General features: G+C 37.9%; 1 protein-coding gene across 1 annotated transcript; it reads left to right on the forward strand.

The window, feature by feature from the left end:
- Window positions 1-27,164, forward strand: LOC128653066 (uncharacterized). Its single transcript, XM_053706131.1, has 4 exons — window positions 1-372; window positions 4,291-4,395; window positions 7,026-7,095; window positions 25,830-27,164. The coding sequence occupies exons 1-4, from the start codon at window positions 70-72 to the stop codon at window positions 26,117-26,119; spliced, it is 768 nt and encodes a 255-aa protein (XP_053562106.1). The 5' UTR covers window positions 1-69; the 3' UTR covers window positions 26,120-27,164.

Genomic DNA, 27,164 nt, shown 5'->3' on the forward strand with positions numbered 1-27,164 from the left:
CTTCCTGCAACTGAAGTGTGTTTTAGAGATCATGATCCTATAAAATAATAAGAAGCCTTTCAGCAGGTAATGGCTGAATTACCAGCTCCTGGACTGCAATTGAAGACCCTAGAGCAGAGAAAACACAAAGGCCAGAACCTGTATTATCAGATCTACTTATGGAAGGTTCAACAGCTGCCTGCGGATGTGCACAGATTTTGCGATCCACAGCTACCAGGGACCCGCAGAAAGGAGCTGCTGCACTCGCTAAGGAGCCTGGAGGAGGATTCCAGCTGCCAACGCCTGCAAATACTCTTCTCTTTCTCCGTGCCCAGCCCAGAGGTGCTAGACCTGCTGTGTGCCCTGCGCCTGCCTCTGGTGTCTGCAGGAGCTGTAAGTAGCAGGCACCAGCGGGACCATGCAGTGCAACAAACCTATGTCAAGTTTATGTTCCAATAGTGCTGCAGCTAATTGTTGTGTCTCAGAGCTCCTGTGTGTTCATCAGGTTGTAAAAAGGTCGTTTGTAAATGTACTCTGTGACAATTTTTCTAGTTTTTTTTCCGTTATTAAATATAATTCTGAAATATTTTAGCACGTGTTTAGAAATGTCCTGACCAAATAATATTGCACTACTGTACTGGCCACATCAAACGTTATTCTTATCCATGCTTTAAAGGGACACTAAACCCAAAAGTTTTCTTTCATGATTCAGATAGAGTATACATTTTTAAACAACATTCCAATTTACTTCTATTATCTAATTTGCTTCATTCTTTAGATATCCTTTGCTGAAGAAATAGCAATGCACATTGGTGAGCCAATCACATGAGGCATCTATGTGCAGCCACCAATCAGCAGCTACTGAGCCTATCTAGATATGCTTTTCAGCAAAGGATATCAAGAGAATGACGCAAAATAGATAACAGAAGTAAATTAGAAAGTTGTTTAAAATTGCATGTTCTTTCTAAATCATGAAAGAAAAAAATTGGGTTTCATGTCCCTTTTAAAGTTTATGAAAGTCAACATTAAACTTTCATGGTTCAAACACAACATGACATTTTAAGAGACCGATCAATTCACTTCTTTCATCACATTTCCATTGTTTTCTTGGTATACGTTGTTGGAATGCATACCTAGATATGCCCAGAAGCTGCAATTCGCTACTCGGAGCTAACTATAGCTGGTAACACACATTTGCCTCCTGTAATTGGATCACCTGAGTTTGTAGTTGTAGACAAGCAGTAATGCAATTATAAACTGCTATAAGTACAGCATTTTTATGTCCTGGATTTTGTAACATTTAAAGTGAAGGTAAAGTTGGGCTCTCCGGAATAGGTAGTTGTATTACAATAGTTACGTATACTAAAGTCTCTAACTTTTTTTATTTAAAGAAACGTATTCTTAAATGTTATAAAATCCGATGTTTTATATATTGTTCCTCTGCATTCCCCTCCAGTTCCAGCTTCAGACAGTCGGTGATGTAGAGATCGGTCTCGCCTGCTCTCTACGTAGGCATCCAGGTGCGCTCCCGAGATCGGCAAGGGTGCACGTGCGCAATTCACCACTATCTGCTCCGATGTAAACAATGAATCACGCGATTCATTGTTTACTGCTGGAGCAGAGAGCTGTGTAGCCGTATTGATCTCCCTGAACCAAACGAGCACACTCAAGTCAAGGGGCACTCAAGTCAAAACAAACTTTTATGATTCAGATAGAGCAGCAGTTTTAAGACACTTTTTCCAATTTGCTTCCATTATCAAATTTTGCTCAGTCTTTGTATATTCACAGTTTCTGGGGAACAAGATCCTTCTGAGCATGTGCACAAGCTCACAGGGTATACATATACTAGTCTGTGATTGGCTGATGTCTGGCACATGATACAGGGGGTCGGAAAATGGTAGAAAAAAATAATTTGCCAGAATTTTTTTTACTGCTTATTTGAAATTCAGAGTACGTATTATTGCATTGCCTTTTTATTATGCACATGTTATTATGTAATTCTACTGCATTGAGTGGTCCTTTAAAGGGGCAGTAAACCTAAACAATAATGTTATATAATTCTGCACATTAACTGTATATTACATTAATTTAGTGCCAACTTCATACTTCAAAGTATTTGAAAGATTTTTAATGCCAAAGTAGAAATTTGTAGAACGCCGCTCCTGGCTCTACTGAGCGGGTCTGGTCTTTTTAGAAGCGAATCTTGGCACGCTGTCTAGTCACAGCTAGCCCGATCGCGCCATTAAACTCATTGTAGCTTGCTCCTGCCCTGGTCTGGTAGTGGGAGCGAGCTACAGTGAGTTTAATGGTGCGATCGTGCCGGCTATGACTAGACAGCGTGCCGCAATTCGCTTCTGAAAAGACCAGAACCGCTCAGTAGAGCCAGGAGCGGCGTTCTACAAATTTCTACTTTGGCATTAAAAATCTTTCAAATACTTTGAAGTATAAAGTTGGCACTAAATTAATGTTATATAGTTAATGTGCAGAATTATATAACATTATTGTTTAGGTTTACTGCCCCTTTAAGCTTGTGTTTCTGTCTGGTAATCCTTTGACGTCATCCGAGATTCCCCGATATTCCTTCTGCGCACGTGTTCACCATAAACGCACATGGAGTCAGGGATCATTTAAAAAATAGGCACATGTGTAATTCATGAAAGGGGCGTTTGCTCTTTTGAGCTGGGTGCTTATAGGCCTGGAAATCAATTGGTTACTTGAATAAACATAATGAAAAAATAAAAAAAAGAGCACATCAGTGCCGGGTGGTAGAGCGGTATGAAAAATATAGATTGATTATGGACAATAAAAGTTTAATTAGTATATTTTAAAGTAATTGATGAATGAAAGTAATGTTTAACTTTAATAATAGCTACAAGGATATGTTCACCATCGCCATCACTAGACTTGAGAGACTAACATTTAAATATGATCTCCTTTACTTAAAGTGAAGGTTAAGTTTAGCGGTATTGTCGCCTGTAATATATTAGCTAAGTCCTAAATACCATGATCGCAAATTTTTTTTTTAACATTAGTATATAGATTATAGTGTTATAAACATATGATATTTACTCTCCCGGCCGTTTGTTGCTCCTCCCTCCATTGATTTCCGGATTATTCATTACATTACGTACAGAGCAGTCCCACCCGCTCTGTACGTCATTCAAAAGCGCGTTCACGTTTTCATGAGCAATTGCGCATGCGCACCACTCGCCGTAAGTTGTATTTGCGCCTGCGTGACCTAAACATTTGTTATTCATTCATTACTATGTTGTTAGAATAGAATATAAATGCAACAGCTTTTTTGAAGATCAGAATTTGTATCCAACACGACTGCAGCCCAAGATACTGTTGCAACTTTGACAAAACACAAGACGTAGCCGGAGGAATCGAGGAAAGCGCATGCGCAAAACTAGAACGCGCATTGAGACTAACACATAGGAAGTAAATACAACGCATGCGCATTTGTTAGAGTTTTGCGGTGACGTAATTTGACGGCCGCCTAACGGCCAGTGTCTCTATTGGCTTTGAAAAAAACGTGACCAGGATAAGGAAAAAAAAAAAAACGGGTTGTTTAAACTGTCTGATGAATAGGATAAAGAAGAGGTAATAAATACATTAATATAGCGAAACGAGCATTTTGATGAATTAAACTCACATTTATTTGGATACTATTTACAGGGAAAGAAGTGTAATAACTAAAACTTAACCTTCACTTTAATAGGCCATTCTATTGAAAAAAATGACATGATCTAATTCATGTAATATTAACACTTGTGACCTTACAACTCTGTGTTTAAACCCTGTGAAGGGCATAACATAGGTAAAGTACTACTTGGGAGCTACAGAGCACTGCTGGTGTAAATGGAATCTGTTGCTGTCCCAGTCAGCATCTGTAGTCACACGTCCTTACTGCTCGACTGCTGCTGCTGATTGGGTCAAAGGCATTTCCTCTCAGGACCAGCAGTTCCCTTTGCAGGGATTAAACACATAGCATTGCAGAGTGTCCAATTAGAACATGTCATTTTTGTACTAGAATAGCCTTTTAAAGTAAAAAAAAAATACACTACTGTGGCTCCCTCTATTTTTTCTTTAGGGCCCCTAGAGTGTTATTGGTCTTTATCAAATATTTATGCAACTTGTGATTCTAATAGTTATTTTTTAAACTGTGTAGTTTACAGTCTGGTGTTTAACCTGTAGAGGCCGCTGTAGTATAAGAACCATCTGAATGAACGTTGTATTATTACTACAGCTACTTATCACTTTCCTCTTCCTGTCCATCCATCATGTCTCACCTTCTCTTTGGTCTTTTAGGGCAATGGATACTGGGAGTTTTTACTGCAGAATCGTGGAGTTGATGTTGTTGCTTTTGACCAGAACAACACTTTCCCACCAGAAATGCATTACACAGAGATTATGGTAAGAACATAGTTACTAATAGACTTTATTGTGTTAGAAAGGTGACTGAAATTACCAGCCTGTCTGCTTATAAAATGCAAACACAAATAAAAGGGCTATAAAAATAAATGGCTCTTTCATTTGTGCCCAGTTTTTAATGTACTTTAAACATCACAGTCTACTATTTTGTTGCTGTGGGCTATATTTTTCTAAAAATGTAATATAACAAAATGTCATAAACATAAAGAGATATTTAGATAGAGCATACAAATTCACATATTCCTCTTGTTTTCTTGGATACAACTTGGACCTTTTTGTGGGGGGAATACTAAAGTAGGCTTAGGAGCATCCACATGTCTGGAGCCTTATGTGGCAGCAGTGTTTGTTGGAACTGCTGTACTTTTCTTGGATAATAAAATGTATCACAGCAGAGCAGCACACATTCTGCCTATAAATACTACTGCAGTCAAAACCACCGAATTAAAAAAACTATAGTACTTGAGCAGTATTGCAGAATGTAGATAACAAAGTCATTTGGAAGTATAATCATATTACTGCTTCATTACACTCAGGCTTAAAGGGCAAACTTTTTCTTTCATGATTCAGATAGAACATACCGTTTTAAACAACTTTCCAATTTATTTCTATTATCAATTTTACTTTGTTTTCTTGTTATCTTTTACTAAAAAGCAGGAAGGTAAGTTCAGAAGTACGCACGTGTCTGCAGTACTATATGGCCGCAGTTTTGCAACAATGTTATACATTAGCAAGAGCACCAGATGGCAGGCTATTTCCTGTCATGTAGTGCTCCAGACGTGCACGCTACCTATCTAGATATCTCTTCAACAAAGAATAACTAGAATACAGTGCATATTTGATAATAGAAGCAAATGATAAAGTTGTTTCAAATTGTATTCTGTATCTGAATCATAAAAGACCATTTCTGGGTTTCGCGTCTCTTTAATTTATTTGCAGGGTTTCCGGGGTTAGTATGTGTTTGTGTGTATATAAGTTTATGTAATAATATGATATGTGTTTCCACAGTTGCTTGATTTGTTAACTATAACCTAGAAATGGGCACTTAAGCCCTTCACTACTGGGAATTTAAGTGAAAAACTTGCCCAAAATACCAGAGAATATTTAGTGATTTTGCTATCACTCAATTAACTTTTTCACAAACTTTGGGTTTCTCACTGAAAGTATTTACATACCACTTGTGCAGTCATAACACAAATGGTTGTAAAAGCTTCTCTGGGATCCCCTTCATTCAGAAATAGCTGACATGTGGGGCTTTGTTATTGTTTTTTGATAATTAGAAGGCTGCAAATTTCAGCAGCGCACAACACTTCTGAAAATCCAGACAGTGAAGGGGTTGATAAATTAGTTGGTAAGGGTAATAGTATTGTAATGTAGGGATTATCCTCCAATCTGACACCTCCCAAACAGCTCTCCCACTCCTTATCACTATTTTAGGTATGAAGTTTTAGGGCTTTTTTTTTTTTTTTTAATTATTTTATTCATTTTTTAATCCCTCCAAACAGCTCTCTAATCCTTCCCCCTCCCAATGTTCTCCACCATTTTAGGTACCGTCAACTGTACCAATACCTGGTTTACATACATTTTTATTTTTTAAATGTATTTATTAATTAAAAAAAATGTTTCTGTAGTGTAGTGATCCCCCCCACATAGCCCACACCTCCTCACCCCAAGCGATCATATTGTAGCCCCTTTGCCGTGTAGGGATCCATCCCTCACTCTCTCCTAATCACTTTTTTTCTGTAGCATGGGGAACCCTCCTCTTTCTCCGCCTCCCTCCTTCCCTCCCACACCACCCACAGAATTACCGCTTCAGATACAGACAGTGACACTGTTTGTATTGGCGATCTGGTTTCTTATGGTAAATGGAGCATGATTATTGCTCCCTTACCATATGAAGGCAGATCTGCTGCAGACTCCGCTGTCAAAGCTAACAGCGGGGACTGCAGCATGTGTGTTGGATGTAGGTACTATAGCCACACAGTATGTGGGGCAAAGTACTGTGTGACGTAGTACCTACGTCCATAAGGGATGAAAGGGATATAAAACTCAAACATTTTATTTTGTGATACAGACAGAGCATACAATTTAAAAAAAGTTTCCAGTTTACTTCTATAATTAAATTTGCTTTGTTCCCATGGTATACTTTGCTGTAGAGTTACCTAGGTAGCTGTCTGGAGCAGTGCATGACAGGAAATAGTACTTCCATCTAGTGCTCTTGCAAGTGTATAGCTTTCTTGCAAAACTGCTGCAATAAAGTGCTCCAGACGTGCATGCTCCCAAGCTTGCGTCCCTGCTTTTCAACCAAAGATACCAAGAGAATGATGAAAATTTGACAATAGAAGTACATTTTAAAGTTGTTTAAAATTGCATGCTCTGTCTGAATCATGAAAAAAGGGTTTCATGACCCTTTAATATCCTAGAACTTTGAAGTTTTTTTTATTGTATCTGTCATTAAATGTAAAGTCTTTATATTCTTTATGTGAGCCAGGTCAATCTCAGATATTTTATTATGTCAGATTTATAGTTCTTTTTGTGATCGCTAATGTGTATTTGTTGTATTGCTATATTATAAGTAGAGCTTCTAGTAATTATACACATCTTTTTTTATCTAGAGTGCAGGCCCTGAAATACTCCAACAGTTCTCTGACAGGGCTTTATTCTTGGCTTGGCCTGACTCTGATGGTAAGCAAACTGTGAATGATGCAGCACACCGACAACAATGTTCTTTTAGAATTATAATGTTGCAGCTATTTTGAGGAACATTTCCCATTAGTTATGGAGACTGGAACTATCCTTATATAGGATCAAGTTTGACAGAGTCACATGACACCGCAGTGATCTCATGTCTAAAGTAACGTAGGACTTCTCTATAATATATAGGAGAACTGGTCTCTCTGCAGCCTTTTATGGTAACGCAGTACTACTTAATGTTTGATTCTCAGCCACTTATGGAAGAAAAGGTAGCGGTGTACATATAGAACACTTGTTGGCTATAAAGATCTGCATGGGGAACATCTGGTAAATTATGTACACTGGTTTATATTTGCTTTAACCATCCCTATAGGGACATCGTAATAATAGGATACATATTTTACATTGTTTAATTTTTTCCTAAACAAAATATAAATGCAATACTGATCCATTTATTTAAATCATTTATATTATACCTTTCTATAGTGATGGAAATTACATAGGAAATAGTCATACCTCTTCTTTATACATTTGTAGTAAGTAAAATATATACACTATTTTTTTTTTGTGCAGCGCACAGTAGAGAGTAGCATTCAGTTTACTGTAGAGTTTCTGCAAGAGTGAGTATATATTCATCTGCATATACTGAACATGACTCCTATAAATTGCTTTTTGGTTTTCCTAGTATTAAGTCATTTTTACATAATTTTGCCTGTAGAGAGCATTAGGTCTCTGTGTAGTTACATATGGATATCCCCAGTAGCTTTATCCAGTGCCATTAACAAGCTGAGGTTAGAAGATGGGACATATTTAATTGGACCAAACACACTAATAGCTATTTTCTTCTAATAAACTTTTTGGGACCTACTTTTTCTCTTGAAGAGCCACAAAGGTTTTTTTTTTTTAGGTCAAGGCCACATTTAAATATATGATCAGTAGTAAAATAAATGTGTATTTTACTTCTATATATAAACTAGATTCATATGAGCACTGTGTATGTCAGATCTATGCCATTACATATAGTAATATAACATAGTAGATGAGGTTGAAAAAAGACAGAAGTCAACCTATACAAATCTATTTACAAAAAAGCTCCAGTTGAGCTTATATTAATACCATTAAAAAAGTGACCATGTTAACATAATAATTTCCCTGAATTCTGTTTCTAGATAGAAATGTATCCAAACCATTTTTAATGTATCTAAGGTATTGGCATTCATTACCTCCTTTGGTAATGAGTTCCACAATTTTATTGGTCTTACAGTGAAAAAACGTATCTGTTGCAGGAGATTAAAGTGATTGTAAAGTTTAATCAATTACAGCCCAGTATCTAAAAGTACTTTTAAAACAGGGCACTTTAATTCATTAAACTTTACAAACACGCTTTTAAACCCCCCAAAAAAACTTACCTTTTTGTTAAAGTAAACAGACCGCCAGTCTTCTTCTGTATTTTGAAGATCGATGACGATTCCGGCTTCCTCCAATTGTTGCATGCCCCACGAGCTGGACGCCAATGGGGGCACGCAACGATTGGAGGAAGTCGGATTCGTCATCATTAGGCAAAATACAGTCAGAGATGCAGGCGGAGGATCGGTGGTCTGTTTACTGTAACAAAAAGGTAAGTATTTTTTTTTTTTAAAAAAAGTATGTTTGTAAAGTTTAATTTATTTCAGTGCCCCTGTTTTTAAGAGTATTTTTAAATACTGGGCTTTAATTGTTTAAACTTTAAAATCACTTTAAATCTCCTTTCCTCCAGCCTTAAATTGTGTCCTCTTGTCACAAACAATTTTCTTGGAATAAAGAGAGCTTCTGCCATCTCTGTATATAGGCCTTGAATATATTTTATATAAAGTAATCATGTCACCTCTCAAGCGCCTTTTTTTTTTCCAGAGAAAGCAGACCCAGTTTGGCTAAATTCTCCTCATAGCTTAAATTCTCCTTTCCCCTTATTAGCTTTGTGGCCCTTCTCTGAACTTTTTCTAGGTCTACAATGTCTTTTTTTTTAGAACTGCACTCCATACTCAAGGTGAGGTCTTACCAGGGATTTATATAGTGATAGAATTATGCTTTCCTCTCTTGTATCAATGTCTATTTTAATACATGCTAGTATTTTATTAGCCTTAGAACTAAAGTCGCTGCCCTGCATTGTGCACCCATTTTTAGCTTGTTATCTATTAATACTCCCAAATCCCTTTCCTCCTCTGTTTGGCTAAATCTAGTCCCATTTAAATAATACATTGCCTGCTTATTTTTACTTCCAAAATGTAGAACCTTTCATTCTCCCGTATTAAATCTCATTTTCCATTTACCTGCCCATTCTTCTAATTTTTGCAGATCCCCTAGTAACACAAGTTCATCCTGCTCTGACCTAATGACCTTAAACAATTTTGTATCATCTAACAAAATAGAGATGTTGCTATTTAATCCTATACAGGAATTTTTCTGATCAAATTATACAGCAAATAACTGTGTTATTGAAATATACTGATAGACCAGGCTAATTCTCAGGAGTTGTGCAATACTTCTTCTTACTAATTATATTTACAAAAATGCTTGTGAGAGGTTTTGGGGTTGATCACCATCTATCATTTGATCATTTTTGACATGTTAATGTCCACAGATGTGATATCACTTTTCAAATTATTATTGAGTACCCCAAAAAGTTTGCAAATGTACTATAGGGTTTACGTATGGCCAATACTCACTAAATTGAACCCCTTGCCATATTATATTAAAAATAGGACGCAACGTCCCCAAACAATTAAAGGGACACTAAACCCAATTTTTTTCTTTCATGATTTAGATAGATCATGCAACTTTCTAATTTACTCCTATTGTAAATGTTTTTCATTCTCTTGCTATCTTTATTTAAAAAGCAGGAATGTGATGCATAGGAGCCGGCCCATTTTTGGTTGAGAACCTGGGTTATGCTTGCTTATTGGTGAGTAAATGTCAGCCACCAATAAGCAAGCACTATCCATGGTGCTGAACCTAAAATGGGCTGGCTGCTAAGATTTACATTCCTGCTTTTAAAATAAAGATAGCAAGAGAATGAAGAAAAATTTATAATGGGAGGAAATAAGAAAGTTGCTTAAAATTTCATGCTGTATCTGAATCATGAATGAAAAAATTTGGGTTTAGTGTCCCTTTAAAGTTAAAACATAGTAATAAGCACTTTTACACTAATACAAATAAGCAAAATCAATAACCCAACAAACACACATGATCTCGTTCAATATACAGATACATATATCTCAATGGTTTTTGTTTTGGAGCATAACCGGTTAATAGCACACAGGTCACCCATTAGTATCGCTACACACAATTAAAAAGGATTGAAGAACAATGTGTGACGATATATTTAAACCCCTGTAATTGCCATTTCGTTTTTCCTTAAAGGGATAGTAAACACCAAAAATGTTATTGTTTAAAAAGAAAGATAATTCCTTTATTTACCATTCCCCCATTTTGCATAACCAACACTGTTACAGAAATATACGTTTTACCTCTGTAATTTCCTTGTATCTAAGCTTCTGCTGACTGCTTCCTTATCTGAAATCTTTTGACAGACTTGCATTTTAGGCAATTAGTGCTGACTCTTAAATAACTTCATGTGCATGAGCACAGTGTTATCTATATGAAACACATGAACTAATGCCCTCTAGCTGTGAAAAGCTGTCAAATGCATTTAGATGAGGCGGCCCTTTAAGGGCTTAGAGATTAGCATATGAGACTACCTAGGTTTAGCTTTTAACTAAGAATAACAAGATAATAAAGTTAAATTTGATGATAAAAATAAATTAGAAAGTTCTTTAAAATTACATGCCCTATCTGAATCATGAAAGTTTAATTTGGACTTTACTATCCCTTTAATCTTGCGATTTTCGCAATTGGAAAACCAAATGCACAGGATTAACGATGAAGATAGCATTCGTGTTGTTTTCCGGAGGTTACATTTTCCAGTTTCAGTGGTACAGGTACAAATCCCCAAATCCAGAATTTCAAAATCCAAACTTTTTCTGAAGTCCAAACATTTTAAATAATAATAATTTAAAATCTTCTCTGCCTGTGTCTTTGCTATTTAGAACACAAAATAAACACACAAAAAAACAAATAGTCTATATTTATTTAAAACAACAAATATTACCTTTCTGATTACAGTACTGTACTATCTTTCTGAGGGTACTATGTGTACAAAAGTAATAAAAATTATATACAACTACCTGTAGGTTACATGTAAAAACTGTATAATGACGTAAATGTTGTTTATATTTGATCCCATCCCCTCTCCAAACCATTTTACAGATTCAAATATTACAAAATACAAACTATTCCGAAATCTACAGCTTTTCCGGCCCAATCAGTTTGGATAAAGGGTTTCCTACCTGTATTAACAGCAGAAGCATTTTCTGATTGTGATCACTGCTAAAACATACTGACCAATGTACAAAATCCTTTAACTGCCAAAAACAAGTACAAGATTGCGATCGATTCCTTTATGGTTTTGTTATTAGCTTTTTCAGAACGGAATCAGAAACCAGCAACCAGTTTCCTAGAAACATTTGAGTTGCACACAGCAGTAAATATTTTTGCTGTACAAAGGTCCAGATTACGAGTGTAGCGGTAGTTTGTGCTTGCGTTTGAGCGTTAAAACCACTGGAACTATTTTTTTGCGCTTGGAGATTTACGCTCGTATTACGATTTGAAAGTAAAAAGTTTGTGCTGTGGCGTTTTCAATGTCACAGTAACAAATAGACTATAAGGAGTCGCAAACAAAAAATCGCATTCCCCATAGACTTCAAAAGTTGGAAAAAAAACACCCACAAGTTGCGCAAACATGATCACGGATATTTAAAAGTGCATCATAAGAAGATAATATTGCATATTTTATAATCCAATGTTCTTCACAAAGCAGAAAATGTTCTATTTATTCTTAAAGAAATATTTAAATACATATCTGATGGATTTTTGCACAAATATATATCTATACCTATAAATAGATTATTCTATGTATTTTGAGATATTCCTATATTATATACCTAAAGCTAGGGCGGAAACATTGGAGAATAAATGTTTCTTAAAAGAAAGAAAGTTGTAAGCTTTAGTCATTGATGGAATATTGAAAGTTTCTGACTAGCTCTGAAAAGTTTTTGAAAGTGTGCAGACCAGGGGTTTGATCCGATATGCAGCGTTGCCCGCAAAAGCCGGCAACGCCAAATTTTGCGCTGGTTTGGTATCCTATATACGGCAAAACATAGAAGTTACGCTCGTATATTTCTGCTTTCGCCCGTAGTTTTCCCCCCATAGACTGACATACAAAACACGCGCAGTTTGGTATCCAGTATACAGCGCAAGGCCTTACGTGGCGAAAATTGAGAAATCTTACTCCATTTTCACCTCGCCACAAAATGCACCCGTAGCAGGCCTTGCGCTGAGTATTGGAGCACCGTAACTCCCTAAAATGCCTGCAAAAAAAAAAACCTAACGCATGCGCAATGTCTATCTACCTGTCAACCGCAATCCCCCTCCGATATACCTAATAAAGTGTATTAACCCCTAAACCGCCGCTCCTGGACCCCGCCGCCACCTACATTAAATGTATTACCCCCTAATCTGACCCCCCTACACCGCCGCTACCTACATTAAATATATTACCCCCTAATCTGATCCCCCTACACAGCTGCCAGCTACATTAAATATATTAACCCCTAATCTGATCCCCCTACACCGCCGCCAGCTACATTAAATATATTACCCCCAAACCTAAGTCTAACCCTAACACCCCAAAACTTAATTATTATTTAAATAAATCTAAATAATATTATTACCTAAAGTATTCCTATTTAAAACTAAATACTTACCTATAAAATAAACCCTAATATAGCTACAATATAATTAATAATTACATTGTAGCTATTTTAGGATTTATATTTATTTTACAGGTATATTTGTATTTATTTTAACTAGGTACAATAGCTATTAAATAGTTATTTACTATTTAATAGCTACCTAGTTAAAATAATTACAAAATTACCTGTAAAATAAATCCTAACCTAAGTTACAAATACACCTAACACTACACTATCAATAAATTAATTAAATAAATTAACTACAATTATCTAATATAAAATACAATTAAATAAACTAAACTATATTACAAAAACAAACAAACCCTAAATTACAAAAAATAAAAAAATATTACAAGAATTTTAATCTAATTACACCTAATCCGATCCCCTCTTAAATAAACCTAACACTACCCCATTGAAGATCACCCTATCTTGAGCCGTCTTCACCCAACCGGGCCGAACTCTTCATCCGATGCGGGCACAAGTGGTCCTCCAGCCGGGCCGAAGTCTTCATCCGATCGGGGCAGAAGAGGTCCTCCATCCGGCCGAAGTCTTCATCCAAGCGGGGCAGAAGAGGTCCTCCATCCAGCAGAAGTCTTCATCCATTCGCGGCTCCATCTTCAAGACCTCCGACGCTGAACATCCAATTGGATTTTTCCTACCTTAATTCCGATTGGCTGATAGAATCCTATCAGCCAATCAGAATTCGAGGGACGCCATCTTGGATGACGTCATTTAAAGGAACCTTCATTCGTCTTTAGTCCATAGGACGATGTTCTGCGTCGGAGGTCTTGAAGATGGAGCCGTGGATGGATGAAGACTTCTGCCGGATGGAGGACCTCTTCTGTCCCGCTTGGATGAACACTTCGGCCGGATGAAGGACCTCTTCTGCCCCGCTTGGATGAACACTTCGGCCGGATGGAGGACCTCTTCTGCCCCGATCGGATGAAGACTTCGGCCCGGCTGGAGGACTACTTGTGCCCGCATCGGATGAAGAGTTTGGCCCGGTTGGGTGAAGACGGCTCAAGGTAGGCTGATCTTCAATGGGGTAGTGTTAGGTCTATTTAAGGGGGGATCGGGTGGGTTTTAGAGTAGGGGTGTGTGGGTGGTGGGTTGTAATGTTGGGGGGGGTATTGTATTGCTTTTTTTTTTACAGGTAAAAGAGCTGATTACTTCGGGGCAATGCCTCGCAATAAGCTCTTTTAAGGGCTGGTAGGGGGCTTAAATTAGGTGTAATTAGATTTAAATTCTTGTAATATTTTTTTATTTTTTGTAATTTAGGGTTTGTTTTTTTTGTAATATAGTTTAGTTTATTTAATTGTATTTTATATTAGATAATTGTAGTTAATTTATTTAGTTAATTTATTGATAGTGTAGTGTTAGGTGTATTTGTAACTTAGGTTAGCATTTATTTTACAGGTAATTTTGTAATTATTTTAACTAGGTAGCTATTAAATAGTTAACTATTTAATAGCTATTGTACCTAGTTAAAATAAATACAAATATACCTGTAAAATAAAAATAAATCCTAAAATAGCTACAATGTAATTGTTAATTATATTGTAGCTATTTTAGGGTTTATTTTATAGGTAAGTATTTAGTTTTAAATAGGAATACTTTAGGTAATAATATTATTTAGATTTATTTAAATAATAATTAAGTTATGGGGTGTTAGGGTTAGACTTAGGTTTGGGGGTAATATATTTAATGTAGCTGGCGGCGGTGTAGGGGGATCAGATTAGGGGGTAATATATTTAATGTAGCTGGCGGCGGTTTAGGGGGTCAGATTAGGGGGTAATAAATATAATGTAGGTGGCGGCGGGGTTCGGGAGCGGCGGTTTAGGGGTTAAACACTTTATTTAGTGGTGGCGGGGTCCGGGAGAGGCGGTTTAGGGGTTAATACATATAATGTAGGTGGCGGTGGGCTCGGGGAGCAGCGGTTTAAGGGTTAATACTAGGATAGGTTTATTGCGGTGTGGGCTATGGCGGTTTAGGGGTTAATAATTAGGCTTATTGCCTTGTGGGGGGTTGTCGGTCTATGGGTTAATACATTTATTATTAGGAGTGAGAGGGGGGATTGCGGATATAGGGGTATACGTATCGGGTTATTTTTGGGAGGCGTGTTAGACAGTTACGGGAGATTTAATATTTAGTTAGTTTTTTTAGGCGCTGGCAGTTTCTAAAGTGCCGTAAGTCACAGGCGACTCCAGAAATTTGTAGTTACGCTTATTTCTGGACATCGCTAGTTTGTCCGACTTACGGCACTTTAGCAACTGCCGGTGCCATATATGTAATACCCCGATGTGCAAGGTGAAACTACGAACAGCGCTGGTTCCCTCGCTTGCGCAGAAAATGACGCCGTATATCGGATCGCGCCCCATATCTGGGTATATATTTATTAAATATGAATATTGCATAAATATGATTTTCATGTTTTCATCTTCTTGACTGCAAAGGGCTCCAATGAAACATATATACAGGTGACCCTCATTTTACAACGGTTCAATTTACACCGTTTCAGAATAGCAACCTTTTTTTCCAGTCATGTGACTGCTATTGAAAAGCATTGAGAAGCAGTGCATTTATTAAAATAGCGAGTAGGTGGAGCTGCCCGCTTGTGTTGCAGCAAAGCCAAGCAAGCTGAAATTAATCAGTTTAACCAGACCTGAGCAATCGAGCAGATTTTAAAGGAACAAGATCTTCCTGTCTATAAATCAGTCCAGATTGGAATGCATAGAAAGAACTGTTTGCAGAAAAATGCAAGTGAAGTCTGTGTTGTGTGATTATTTTATTAGGTTTATAATGCTGTTTAGCAAATGTTTTTGTTCATTTAACTTAGTTTAATTATATATTCTGTGTTGTGTGATTATTTTATTAGGTTTATAATGCTGTTTAGCATTTAAAGTCTTCATTTCAAAGCTTTAAAAATAATGTATTAGGTGTTACTTATGACAATTTTGAGAGGGGCCTGGAACCTATCTCCCTCACTTCCCATTGACTTGCATTATAAACTTGGTTTCAATTTACAACGGTTTCGATTTACAACCATTGCTTCTGGAACCTAACCCCGCCGTAAAGTGAGGGCTACCTTGTATGTATGTATGTATGTATATATATATATATATGTATATATATATGTATATATATATATATATATATATGTATATATATATATATGTATATATATATATGTATATATATGTGTGTATATATATATATATATATATATATATATTTTTTTTTATACAAGGGATAGGGTGCACACAGATAGAATAAAAGGGTAAAGCGTATTGTGCTGGCAATCCTAAATGAATATAATCAAATTAGTTAGAAAAGAGCTCTAACATATCAAAAGAGCTAAAGCGGATACCTGGCCGCACCAAAACACCCCTACAGTATACTAAGGAATGACATCCTAAACAGGTGTGCTGAACATATACATTTTAATAAAAACATAGCCAAAAAAGGTACATGCTGAGAATGATGGCAACAACAAGATTACAGCACACAAACATATAGCAAGCGTAGTGCACTACTGATAACTGTGAGCTAGCATATGCAGGGTTAATGTTAACTCATGAGAAAGTCCATCCTTAATACCGGGCACTTGAGTGTTAAGAACACGCTCCGGTTTTAGATTAGACAGAATACCGTCCTTGATATCTCATTAGTGTGTATTTGATCCGGTACCGGATTAGAGAATGTAATATGAGAGTGCAAGAATGGTACTAGTACTGTTGCAAGCTTGATCCCATGTGCAAATGACAGCTCAAACTTCAAACTTTCAGAGTGCAAGACTTATTACTGCATGGCTTACCTCCGCTCTCTTCACACACTCTACGGTATTACCTGACAGGATCTCATCCGTGGTGTGGCTTACAGCGATATATTCCGCCTATGCAGCTCTTCACTTGCTTGTTTGTGTTCACTTGATATCGTCAGATTCACAGCATATCCACCACACCAGCATATATATACACCTACATATACATATTTAGACATGTATATGTATGTATCTCTGTGTTAAAACGCTTTGCAGTCCTCCTTTTTTTTCTAACCTAAGACCTCATATCTGGGCCCTTATAACTTTTTTTATGCAATTTTCTAAAATAATTTTTATTAGATAGTGTTATTATGAGTGTAACTGTACTTTTACCTGTATTTTTTATGTGTTTTGTGACACTTTTTTTGTCGAGCATCACAGTAAACCAGAGCTCTGAGGCCACAGTAATCATTCTAGTGTAAATCCCAATTGCGCTCACGCATTCGCATTGTAATATGAGCGGACTTTAACTTGCGTGCAACCGGCCATGAAAACCCGATAGCGCTCCACCTGTAATCTAACCCAAAATTGTAAAAGCATTTAGAAAGTATCTATAACAACCTTGAAAGTCAGTTTTGTGTCTTCAGTGGTTTTATATTTGAATAAGCAATGCACTGTAACTTGTGCTAGATTAAGCTTTTAAAAAAATCTAGGTTGATTCAAGGCACATAAATTCAAATAAAATCTTTAAAAAAAAACCCCTTAATTATGCATAGTAAAAGTAATGTACCATATTTCTATTTTGCTCTCTTTTTCTGTAACTCTGAAAATTGTGGATTTTCAAATTCCTATGAGAGGTTGAAGTGTATACACTGGCCTAACACTGCTACATGCTACAAAGTGATTGCTTGATCCATGTATTTCTTAATCGACCATAACAGAGGAGATAAGATAAATAATAGTCAAGAGGCTTTTCTCTGAAACAAATCAATGAATTCTTGGGCAGGGTCAAACCTTTAGGTTTATTCTTGTAGTTGATAAATAATTTTCCTCACTGAACCCTCCACTGATAAGGAAAATGTCAGAATCAAAGTTTTGGCCTTTGCGTAGAGAGAAAGAGAGAAGATAATCGGGTCTGCTGTTCCTTTCAGCTAAACCCATTTGAATAGGCATGCTCTTGACATTGGAATTACTTTTATATTTGAAATGGCTGTTTTTGCTAATTTAAACCAAAGGAATTTCCCATATTTAATACTACAGCTGATATAAAAAGTAATTGAAACACATTAAAGGGACAGTGTACAGTTAAATTGTTATTCCCTCAATGTGTTTCCAATGACTTGTTATACCAGCTGCAGAATATAAAATGTATGAGACATTGCTTCTTTGGGTTTATTTTTGTATATGAAACAACCATTTTTTCTCTTATAAGGTGTATCCAGTCCACGGATCATCCATTACTTGTGGGATATTCTCATTCCCAACAGGAAGTTGCAAGAGGACACCCACAGCAGAGCTGTAATATAGCTCCTCCCCTAACTGTCATAGCCAGTCATTCTCTTGCAACTCTCAACAAGCAAGGACGTTGTAGGAGAGAGTGGTTAAATATAGCTAGTTTATTTTCTTCAATCAAAAGTTTGTTATTTTTAAATAGTACCGGAGTTGTGCTATTTTATCTCAGGCAGTAAATAGAAGAAGAATCTGTCTTAGGTTTCTATGATCTTAGCAGGTTGTAACTAAGATCCATTGCTGTTCTCACATATGTCTGAGGGGATTACACAGATGAGGTAACTTCAGCGAGAGAATGGCGTGCAGTTTATTCTGCTATCAGGTATGTGCAGTTATAATTTTTTCTAGAGATGGAAAACACTAGAAAATGCTGCTGATACCGGATTAATGTAAGTTAAGCCTGAATACAGTGATTTAATAACGACTGGTATCATGCTTACTCCCAGGGGTAATACCCTTATGATATTGCAATATAAAACGTTTGCTGGCATGTTTAATCGTTTTTATATATGCTTTGGTGATAAAACTTTATTGGGGCCTAGTTTTTTCCACATGACTGGCTTAAATTTTGACTAGAAACAATTTCCACTGTTGTAGTATAAAAGTTACAGTTGGTGCAGTTAAAATTACAAACTGTGACATCCAGCTTCCCTCAAAGGCCCTCTGAATGCTATAGGACATCTCTAAAGGGCCCAAAGGCTTTCCAAAGTTGTTTATTGGGGAAGGTAGGGCCACAGCTTGCTGTGGCAGTTGGTTGTGACTGTTAAAAAACGTCTTTCGTTTTTTTGATCCGTTTTTTGAACTAAGGGGTTAATCATCCATTTGCAAGTGGGTGCAATGCTCTGTTAGCCTATTATACACACTGTAAAAATTTCGTTTGATTTACTGCATTTTTTCACTGTTTTTCAAATTCTGACAAAATTTGTTTCTCTTAAAGGCACAGTACCATTTTTTTTATATTTGCTTGTTAACTTGATTTAAAGTGTTTTCCAAGCTTGCTAGTCTCATTGCTATTCTGTATAAACATGTCTGACATAGAAGAAACTCCTTGTTTATTATGTTTAAAAGCCATGGTGGAACCCCCTCTTAGAATGTGTACCAAATGTACTGATTTCATTTTATGCAATAAAGATCATTTTCTGTCTTTAAAAAATTTATCACCAGAGGAATCTGACGAGGGGGAAGTTATGCCCCACGTGTCAGACCCTTTGACTCCCGCTTAAGGGACTCACGCTCAAATGGCGCCAAATACATCTAGGGCGCCCATAGCGTTTACTTTACAAGACATGGCGGCAGTCATGGATAATACACTGTCAGTGGTATTAGCCAGACTACCTGAACTTAGAGGTAAGCTAGATAACTCTGGGGTGAGACAAAATGCAGAGCATACTGACGCTTTAAGAACCATGTCTGATACTGCCTCACAATATGCAGAAGCTGAGGAAAGAGAGCTTCATTCAGTGGGTGATGTTAATGACTCAGGAAAGATACCTGATTCTAATATTTCTACATTTAAATTTAAGCTTGAACACGTCCGCGTGTTGCTTAGGGAGGTTTTAGCTGCTCTGAATGACTGTGATACCATTGCAGTGCCAGAGAAATTGTGTAGACTGGATAAATACTTTGCAGTGCCGGTGTGTACTGATGTTTTTTCCAAATACCTAAAAGGTTTACAGAAATTATTAATAAGGAATGGGATAGACCAGGTGTGCCGTTCTCTTCCCCTCCTATTTTTAGAATTTTTTTTCCAATAGACGCCACCACACGGGACTTATGGCAGACAGTTCCTAAGGTGGAGGGAGCAGTTTCTACTCTAGTAAAGCGTACTACTATCCCTGTCGAGGACAGTTGTGTTTTTTTTTTTTTTAGATCCAATGGATAAAAAATTAGAGGTTACCTTAAGAAAATATTTATTCAACAAGGTTTTATCCTACAGCCCCTTGCATGCATTGCCCCTGTCACTGCTGCTGCGGCGTACTGGTTTGAGTCTCTGGAAGAGGCTTTACAGGTAGCGACTCCATTGGATGACATACTTGGCAAACTTAGAGCACTTAAGCTAGCCAATTCTTTTATTCTGATGCCATTGTTCATTTGACTAAACTAACGGCTAAGAATTCTGGTTTTGCTATACAGGCGCGCAGAGCGCTATGGCTTAGATCATGGTCAGCTGACGTGACTTCAAAATCTAAGCTACTTAACATTCCCTTCAAGGGGCAGACCCTATTCGGGCCTGGTTGAAGGAGATTATTGCTGATATCACTGGAGGAAAAGGTCATGCCCTTCCTCAGGACAGGTCCAAATCTAGGGCCAAACAGTCTAATTTTCGTGCCTTTCAAAACTTCAAGGCAGGTGCGGCATCAACTTCCTCTAATAATAAACAAGAGGGAACTTTTGCTCAATCCAAGACAGTCTGGAGACCAAACCTGACCTGGAAAAAAGGTAAGCAGGTAAAAAAACCTGCTGCTGCCTCTAAGACAGCATGAAGGAACGGCTCCCTATCCGGGAACGGATCTAGTAGGGGGCAGACTTTCACTCTTTGCCCAGGCGTGGGCAAGAGATGTTCAGGATCCCTGGGCGTTGGAAATTATATCCCAGGGATATCTTCTGGACTTCAAAGCTTCCCCCCCAAAAGGGAGATTTCACCTTTCACAATTATCTGCACACCAGATAAAGAGAGAGGCATTCTTACACTGTGTACGAGACCTCCTAGTTATGGGAGTGATCCATCCAGTTCCAAAGGAGGAACAGGGACAGGGTTTTTACTCAAATCTGTTTGTGGTTCCCAAAAAAGAGGGAACCTTCAGACCAATTTTGGATCTAAAGATCTTAAACAAATTCCTCAAAGTTCCGTCGTTCAAGATGGAAACTATTCGTACCATCCTACCACTGATCCAGGAGGGTCAATATATGACTAGAGTGGATCTAAAGGATGCTTATCTTCACATTCCGATACACAAAGATCATCATCGGTTTCTCAGGTTTGCCTTTCAAGACAGGCATTACCAGTTGTAGCTCTTCCCTTGGGATTAGCTACAGCCCCAAGAATCTTTACAAAGGTTCTAGGGTCGCTTATGGCGGTCCTAAGGCCGCGGGGCATAGCAGTAGCCCCTTATTTAGACGACATCCTGATACAGGCGTCAAACTTCCAAATTGCCAAGTCTCATACGGACGTAGTACTGGCATTTCTGTGGTCGCATGGGTGGAAAGTGAACGAGGAAAAGAGTTCTCTATCCCCACTCACAAGAGTTTCCTTTCTAGGGACTCTGATAGATTCTGTAGAAATGAAAATTCACCTGACGGAGTCCAGGTTATCAAAGCTTCTAAATTCCTGCCGGGTTCTTCATTCCATTCCGCGCCCTTCGGTGGTTCAGTGTATGGAAGTAATCGGCTTAATGGTAGCGGCAATGGACATAGTGCCGTTTGCACGCTTACATCTCAGACCGCTGCAACTATGCATGCTCAGTCAGTGGAACGGGGATTACACAGATTTGTCCCCTCAACTGAATCTGGACCAAGAGACCAGGGATTCTCTTCTCTGGTGGCTATCTCGGGTCCATCTGTCCAAAGGTATGACCTTTCGCAGGCCAGATTGGACAATTGTTACGACAGATGCCAGCCTTCTAGGTTGGGGTGCAGTCTGGAACTCCCTGAAGGCTCAGGGATCGTGGACTCAGGAGGAGTCTTTCCTTCCATTAAATATTCTGGAACTAAGAGCGATATTCAAGGCTCTTCAGGCTTGGCCTCAGTTAGCAACTCTGAGGTACATCAGATTTCAGTCGGACAACATCACGACTGTAGCTTACATCAACCATCAAGGGGGAACGAGAAGTTCCCTAGAGATGTTAGAAGTTTCAAAAATAATTCGCTGGGCAGAGATTCACTCTTGCCACCTATCAGCTATCCATATCCCAGGTGTAGAGCACTGGGAGGCGGATTTTCTAAGTCGTCAGACTTTTCATCCGGGAGAGTGGGAACTCCATCCGGAGGTATTTGCACAACTGATTCATCGTTGGGGCAAACCAGAACTGGATCTCATGGTGTCTCGCCAGAACGCCAAGCTTCCGTGTTACGGATCCAGGTCCAGGGATCCCAAGGCGACACTGATAGATGCTCTAGCAGCGCCCTGGTCTTTCAACCGGGCTTATGTGTTTCCGCCGTTTCCTCTGCTCCCTCGACTGATTGCCAAGATCAAGCCGTAGAGAGCATCGGTGATTCTGATAGCACCTGCGTGGCCATGCAGGACCTGGTATGCAGATCTAGTGGACATGTCATCCTTTCCACCATGGTCTCTGCCTCTGAAACAGGACCTTCTACTTCAGGGTCCTTTCAACCATTCAAATCTAATTTCTCTGAGGCTGACTGCCTGGAGATTGAACGCTTGATTTTATCAAAGCGTGGCTTCTCCGAGTCAGTTATTGATACCTTAAGACAGGCACGAAAGCCTGTCACCAGGAAAATTTACCATAAGGTATGGCGTAGATATCTTTATTGGTGTGAATCCAAGGGTTACTCATGGAGTAAGGTCAGGATTGCTAGGATGTTATCTTTTCTCCAAGAAGGTTTGGAAAAAGGATTGTCAGCTAGTTAAGCGTCTGGCAGATGTTCCAGACGTTCAGGCATTTTGTCAGGCTTTAGTTAGAATCAAGCCTGTGTTTAAACCTGTTGCTCCACCATGGAGCTTAAACTTGGTTCTTAAGGTTCTTCAAGGAGTTCCGTTTGAACCTCTTCATTCCATAGATATCAAGCTTTTATCTTGGAAAGTTCTTTTTTTGGTAGCTATTTCCTCGGCTCGTAGAGTCTCTGAGCTATCTGCCTTACAATGTGATTCTCCTTATCTGATTTTTCATACGGATAAGGTAGTCCTGCGTACCAAACCTGGGTTCTTACCTAAGGTGGTATCTAACAAGAATATCAATCAAGAGATTGTTGTTCCATCCTTGTGTTACACAATCTGGACGTGGTCCGTGCTTTAAAGTTTTACTTACAAGCTACTAAATATTTTTGTCAAACATCTGCTTTGTTTGTTGTCTACTCTGGACAGAGGAGAGGTCAAAAGGCTTCGGCAACCTCTTTTTCTTTTTGACTAAGAAGCTTAATCCGCTTAGCCTATGAGACTGCTGGACAGCAGCCTCCTGAAAGGATTACAGCTCATTCCACTAGAGCTGTGGCTTCCACTTGGGCCTTTAAAAATGAGGCTTCTTTTGATCAGATTTGCAAGGCGACGACTTGGTCTTCGCTTCATATTTTTTCAAAATTTTACAAATTTGATACTTTTGCTTCTTCGGAGGCTATATTTGGGAGAAAGGTTTTACGGGCAGTGGTTCCTTCCATTTAAGTTCCTGCCTTGTCCCTCCCTTCATCCGTGTACTTTAGCTTTGGTATTGGTATCCCACAAGTAATGGATGATCCGTGGACTGGATACACCTTACAAGAGAAAACACAATTTATGCTTACCTGATAAATTTATTTCTCTTGTGGTGTATCCAGTCCACGGCCCGCCCTGTCATTTTAAGGCAGGTAATTTTTAAATTTAAACTACAGTAACCACTGCACCCTATGGTTCCTCCTTTCTCGGCTTGTTTTCGGTCGAATGACTGGCTATGACAGTTAGGGGAGGAGCTATATTACAGCTCTGCTGTGGGTGTCCTCTTGCAACTTCCTGTTGGGAATGAGAATATCCCACAAGTAATGGATGATCCGTGGACTGGATACACCACAAGAGAAATAAATTTATCAGGTAAGCATAAATTGTGTTTTTAAAACATTTTTTTAACCATAATCCATTAAGGACCAGATTACGAGTGGAGCGCAATATCGCGCTTACGCTAGCGCGATGTATTGTGTAAATTAAAGTCAATTTCATATGTGTTTTTTTTTTATAACACTCCACATCCCCTCACTTTAACCCCTTATAACTGCTTTGTGCAGTTTTTTTTTTTTTTACATATAGATGCTAATATTTTTATTTTATGTTGCTGTACTTTTTATTTTGGGGGCATTTGGTGCAACTTTTTTTCATTAACCAGAAGTCTGATCTGGTTAATGATTTCTAGCGTTAAAGGGACAGTCTAGTCAAAATTAAACTTTCATGATTTAGATGGGGAATGCAATTTTAAACAACTTTACAATTCACTTTTATCATCAAATTTGCTTTGTTCTCTTGGTATTCTCTGTTGAAAGCTAAACCTAGGTAGGCTCATATGCTAATTTCTAAAACCTTGAAGGCCGCCAATTATTTCAATGCATTTGGCAGTTTTTCACAGCTAGAGGGCGTAAGTTCATTTGTGCCATACTGATAACATTGTGGTGACGCCCGTGGATTTACAAGTGAGAGGGCACTGATTGGCTGAATGCAAGTCTAACAAAACAACTGAAATAAGGGGGCACTCTGCAAAGGCTTAGATACAAGGTAATCACAGAGGTAAAAAGTGTATTAATATAACTGTGTTGATTATGCAAAACAGGGGAATGTAATAAAGGGATTATCTACCTTTTTAAACTATAACAATTCTGTAGTAGACTGTCCCTTTAAGTGTAAGAGTGAGCTCTTGTAATGGCTGGTTATTTAACCATCGCTGGTAAAGGGACAAGTTTGCCTCTTTACCAGCGTACGTTTAGATAGCGCCTAACTTGTAATCTAGCCCTAAAATAGGTTGAGCTTGCAGGGAAATAAGAGGAACCATGGGAAATTAACATTAGCTCTTCTACCTCCTACTGGGAGTATCATTTCAACTGCTGGCTATGTTTATGCAGCTTTTCTTTAGCCTATCCTATCCTTTTTTTTTTTTTTTTTTTTTTTTTTTTTTAGTATGATTCAGACAGGGCATATAATTTTAAACAAATTTCCAATTTATTTTTATCACCAATTTGTGTTTTGTTCTCTTGGTATTCATAGTTAAAAGCTAAACCTAGGAGGTTCATATGCTAATTTCTTAGACCTTGAAGGTCGCCTCTAAGCTGAATGCATTTTGACAATGTTTCACCACTAGAAGGTGTTAGTTCATGTGTGTCATATAGATAAAACTTTGCTCACGCACGTGGAGTTACCTAGAAGTAAGCACTGATTGACTGAAATGCAAGTTTGTCAAAAGAACTGAAATAAGGGGGCTGTATGTAGAGGCTTAGATTATACAAGATAATCACAGTGGTAAGAAGTGTTTTAATATAACAGTGTTGGTTATATAAAACTAGGGAATGGGTAATAAAGGGCTTATCTATATTTTTAAACAATAAAAAGTCTGCTGTAGACTGTCCCTTTAATACACTCCAGCAGGTAAAGTGGATGAATGGGAACACATTTATGGAGAGAAAATGTAGGGTACACTGTCTTTTTAAGGGAAACACGGGTCAGGTATTCAGAGAAGCAGAAGATAAGAGTTTATTGTATTCTGCGATTCTCTGCCACATCTAAATTGTGAAGTAGATTACCGGTCCAAAGTACACAAGTACATAATACGTTCTTAATACCACCTACAGCATTTTATGTACTTTGTTGGGAAGCATATATTCCATTGAACACACTCCCCTTAGCTCTGTCACAATATAAATATATATATTAATTTGATGTGCTTTTTAATTTGAAATCTCTTTTGCTTTGCCCTTAGAGTCTTCACACTTTTCTCTGGATTGTCTGGCCTACTTCAGGGGTCACACCCTCTTCCATGTTGGTGAGCTTCTTGGGGAAACAATGTCTTCCAATCCCTGGGGTCAGTCAACCTCACGTGACTTCCAGATGGCTCTGGCAGAGGACTTCTGCTGTGTGAAGCGAACAAGACTTCCCAGCTGGCCTGGCCACGTAGACTCTTTTAGTATATGGAAGAGAAAGTGCTCTCAGCCGGTTCTATGTGACGGTGCTCATTTCCAGTACGTGGAAACACAGATACAAACAGACTAATGATTCAAGTGTTTCAGATCATGCAGTTCTCCGCAGTCTGTTCAAAAATGCACTTAATTCTCACCTCAACCTTGGATCCTTTTCTGCTCCAAAGGGAAATAAGCACTTTAATTTATAATTGTAACTAAGTCAACATGTTTTTTTTTTTTTGTATGGTGCTTCAGAGTATAATGTTGGCAGCAGCCCTAGTGACTATTTTTCAGCACTTAGCCATCTTTGACACAAACACGAGTTAAAGAAACAGTAACACTCAAGCAGGTTTGGTTTTTGTTCCTATGACCTGAAGCAGTTTGTATTTGTGCTTTGGGCTTTTGTACAAAGAGATCAGTTAAACTTGACAAGGAAAATCATAATGCTGTATAACTATTATGTGAGTACTTGTGTTTGCTAAAACAATGTAAAATATATTGAACATATACTTCTGTACTTCTTTACAAATACTGTATTTTACTGCTGCTATTTAAACGTATCTCTGTTGTGAGTACAACTAAATCAGTCAGAATGGAAACTAAATGAATTATTTACCTGATGCTAAACAGAGTGATTCTGAAATCTTGACCTGTTTGTGTACCCAGAGGACTGCAGATAAAAAAACACTTTCTCAGATGCTTCAACCTTTTTTGGCAGTTAAAAGCACAGTTAAATGAATACAAGTGCTTAGTGATTTTTCCTGTAAATGAAATTCTCAGTAATGCATTCCCTGACTGCAGGTCTGGGCTGATTAATATTTGGTATTCTACATGATTAGACTGCGCATGCGCGCGCACACACAGCTCTAATCCTAATGATAGCAATGAGCAAGCGCAGAGAAATCTCTTGCAGACTGTTTTCCTTCTCAGTGTTTGAGATGAAATCGAAGAGCTTCAATAAGAACCTAAAATCTTATTTTGTTTTGCTTTTTTTTTTTAAAAAAAAGAGAAAATAGATTTTATTAATATTTTATAATGAAATATTTGTTGACAGATCATTGTTTTAAAGACATTGATGTGCTGGTGATGTTTTCATTTTTTTTTTTTTTTTGTACCTATAAATTGTTTTCAATGAA

This window comes from Bombina bombina, chromosome 3 (assembly GCF_027579735.1).
Source record: "Bombina bombina isolate aBomBom1 chromosome 3, aBomBom1.pri, whole genome shotgun sequence".
Taxonomy (NCBI): Eukaryota; Metazoa; Chordata; class Amphibia; order Anura; family Bombinatoridae; genus Bombina; species Bombina bombina.

What these genes read in the sequence shown, in the direction of transcription:
- LOC128653066 (XM_053706131.1), top strand. Translation starts at nt 70, where the DNA reads ATGGCTGAATTACCAGCTCCTGGACTGCAATTGAAGACCCTAGAGCAG. An exon ending in CTCTGGTGTCTGCAGGAGCT is followed by an intron (nt 373 to 4,290) that starts GTAAGTAGCAGG and finishes TTGGTCTTTTAG; the next exon opens with GGCAATGGATACTGGGAGTT. An exon ending in TGCATTACACAGAGATTATG is followed by an intron (nt 4,396 to 7,025) that starts GTAAGAACATAG and finishes TTTTTTATCTAG; the next exon opens with AGTGCAGGCCCTGAAATACT.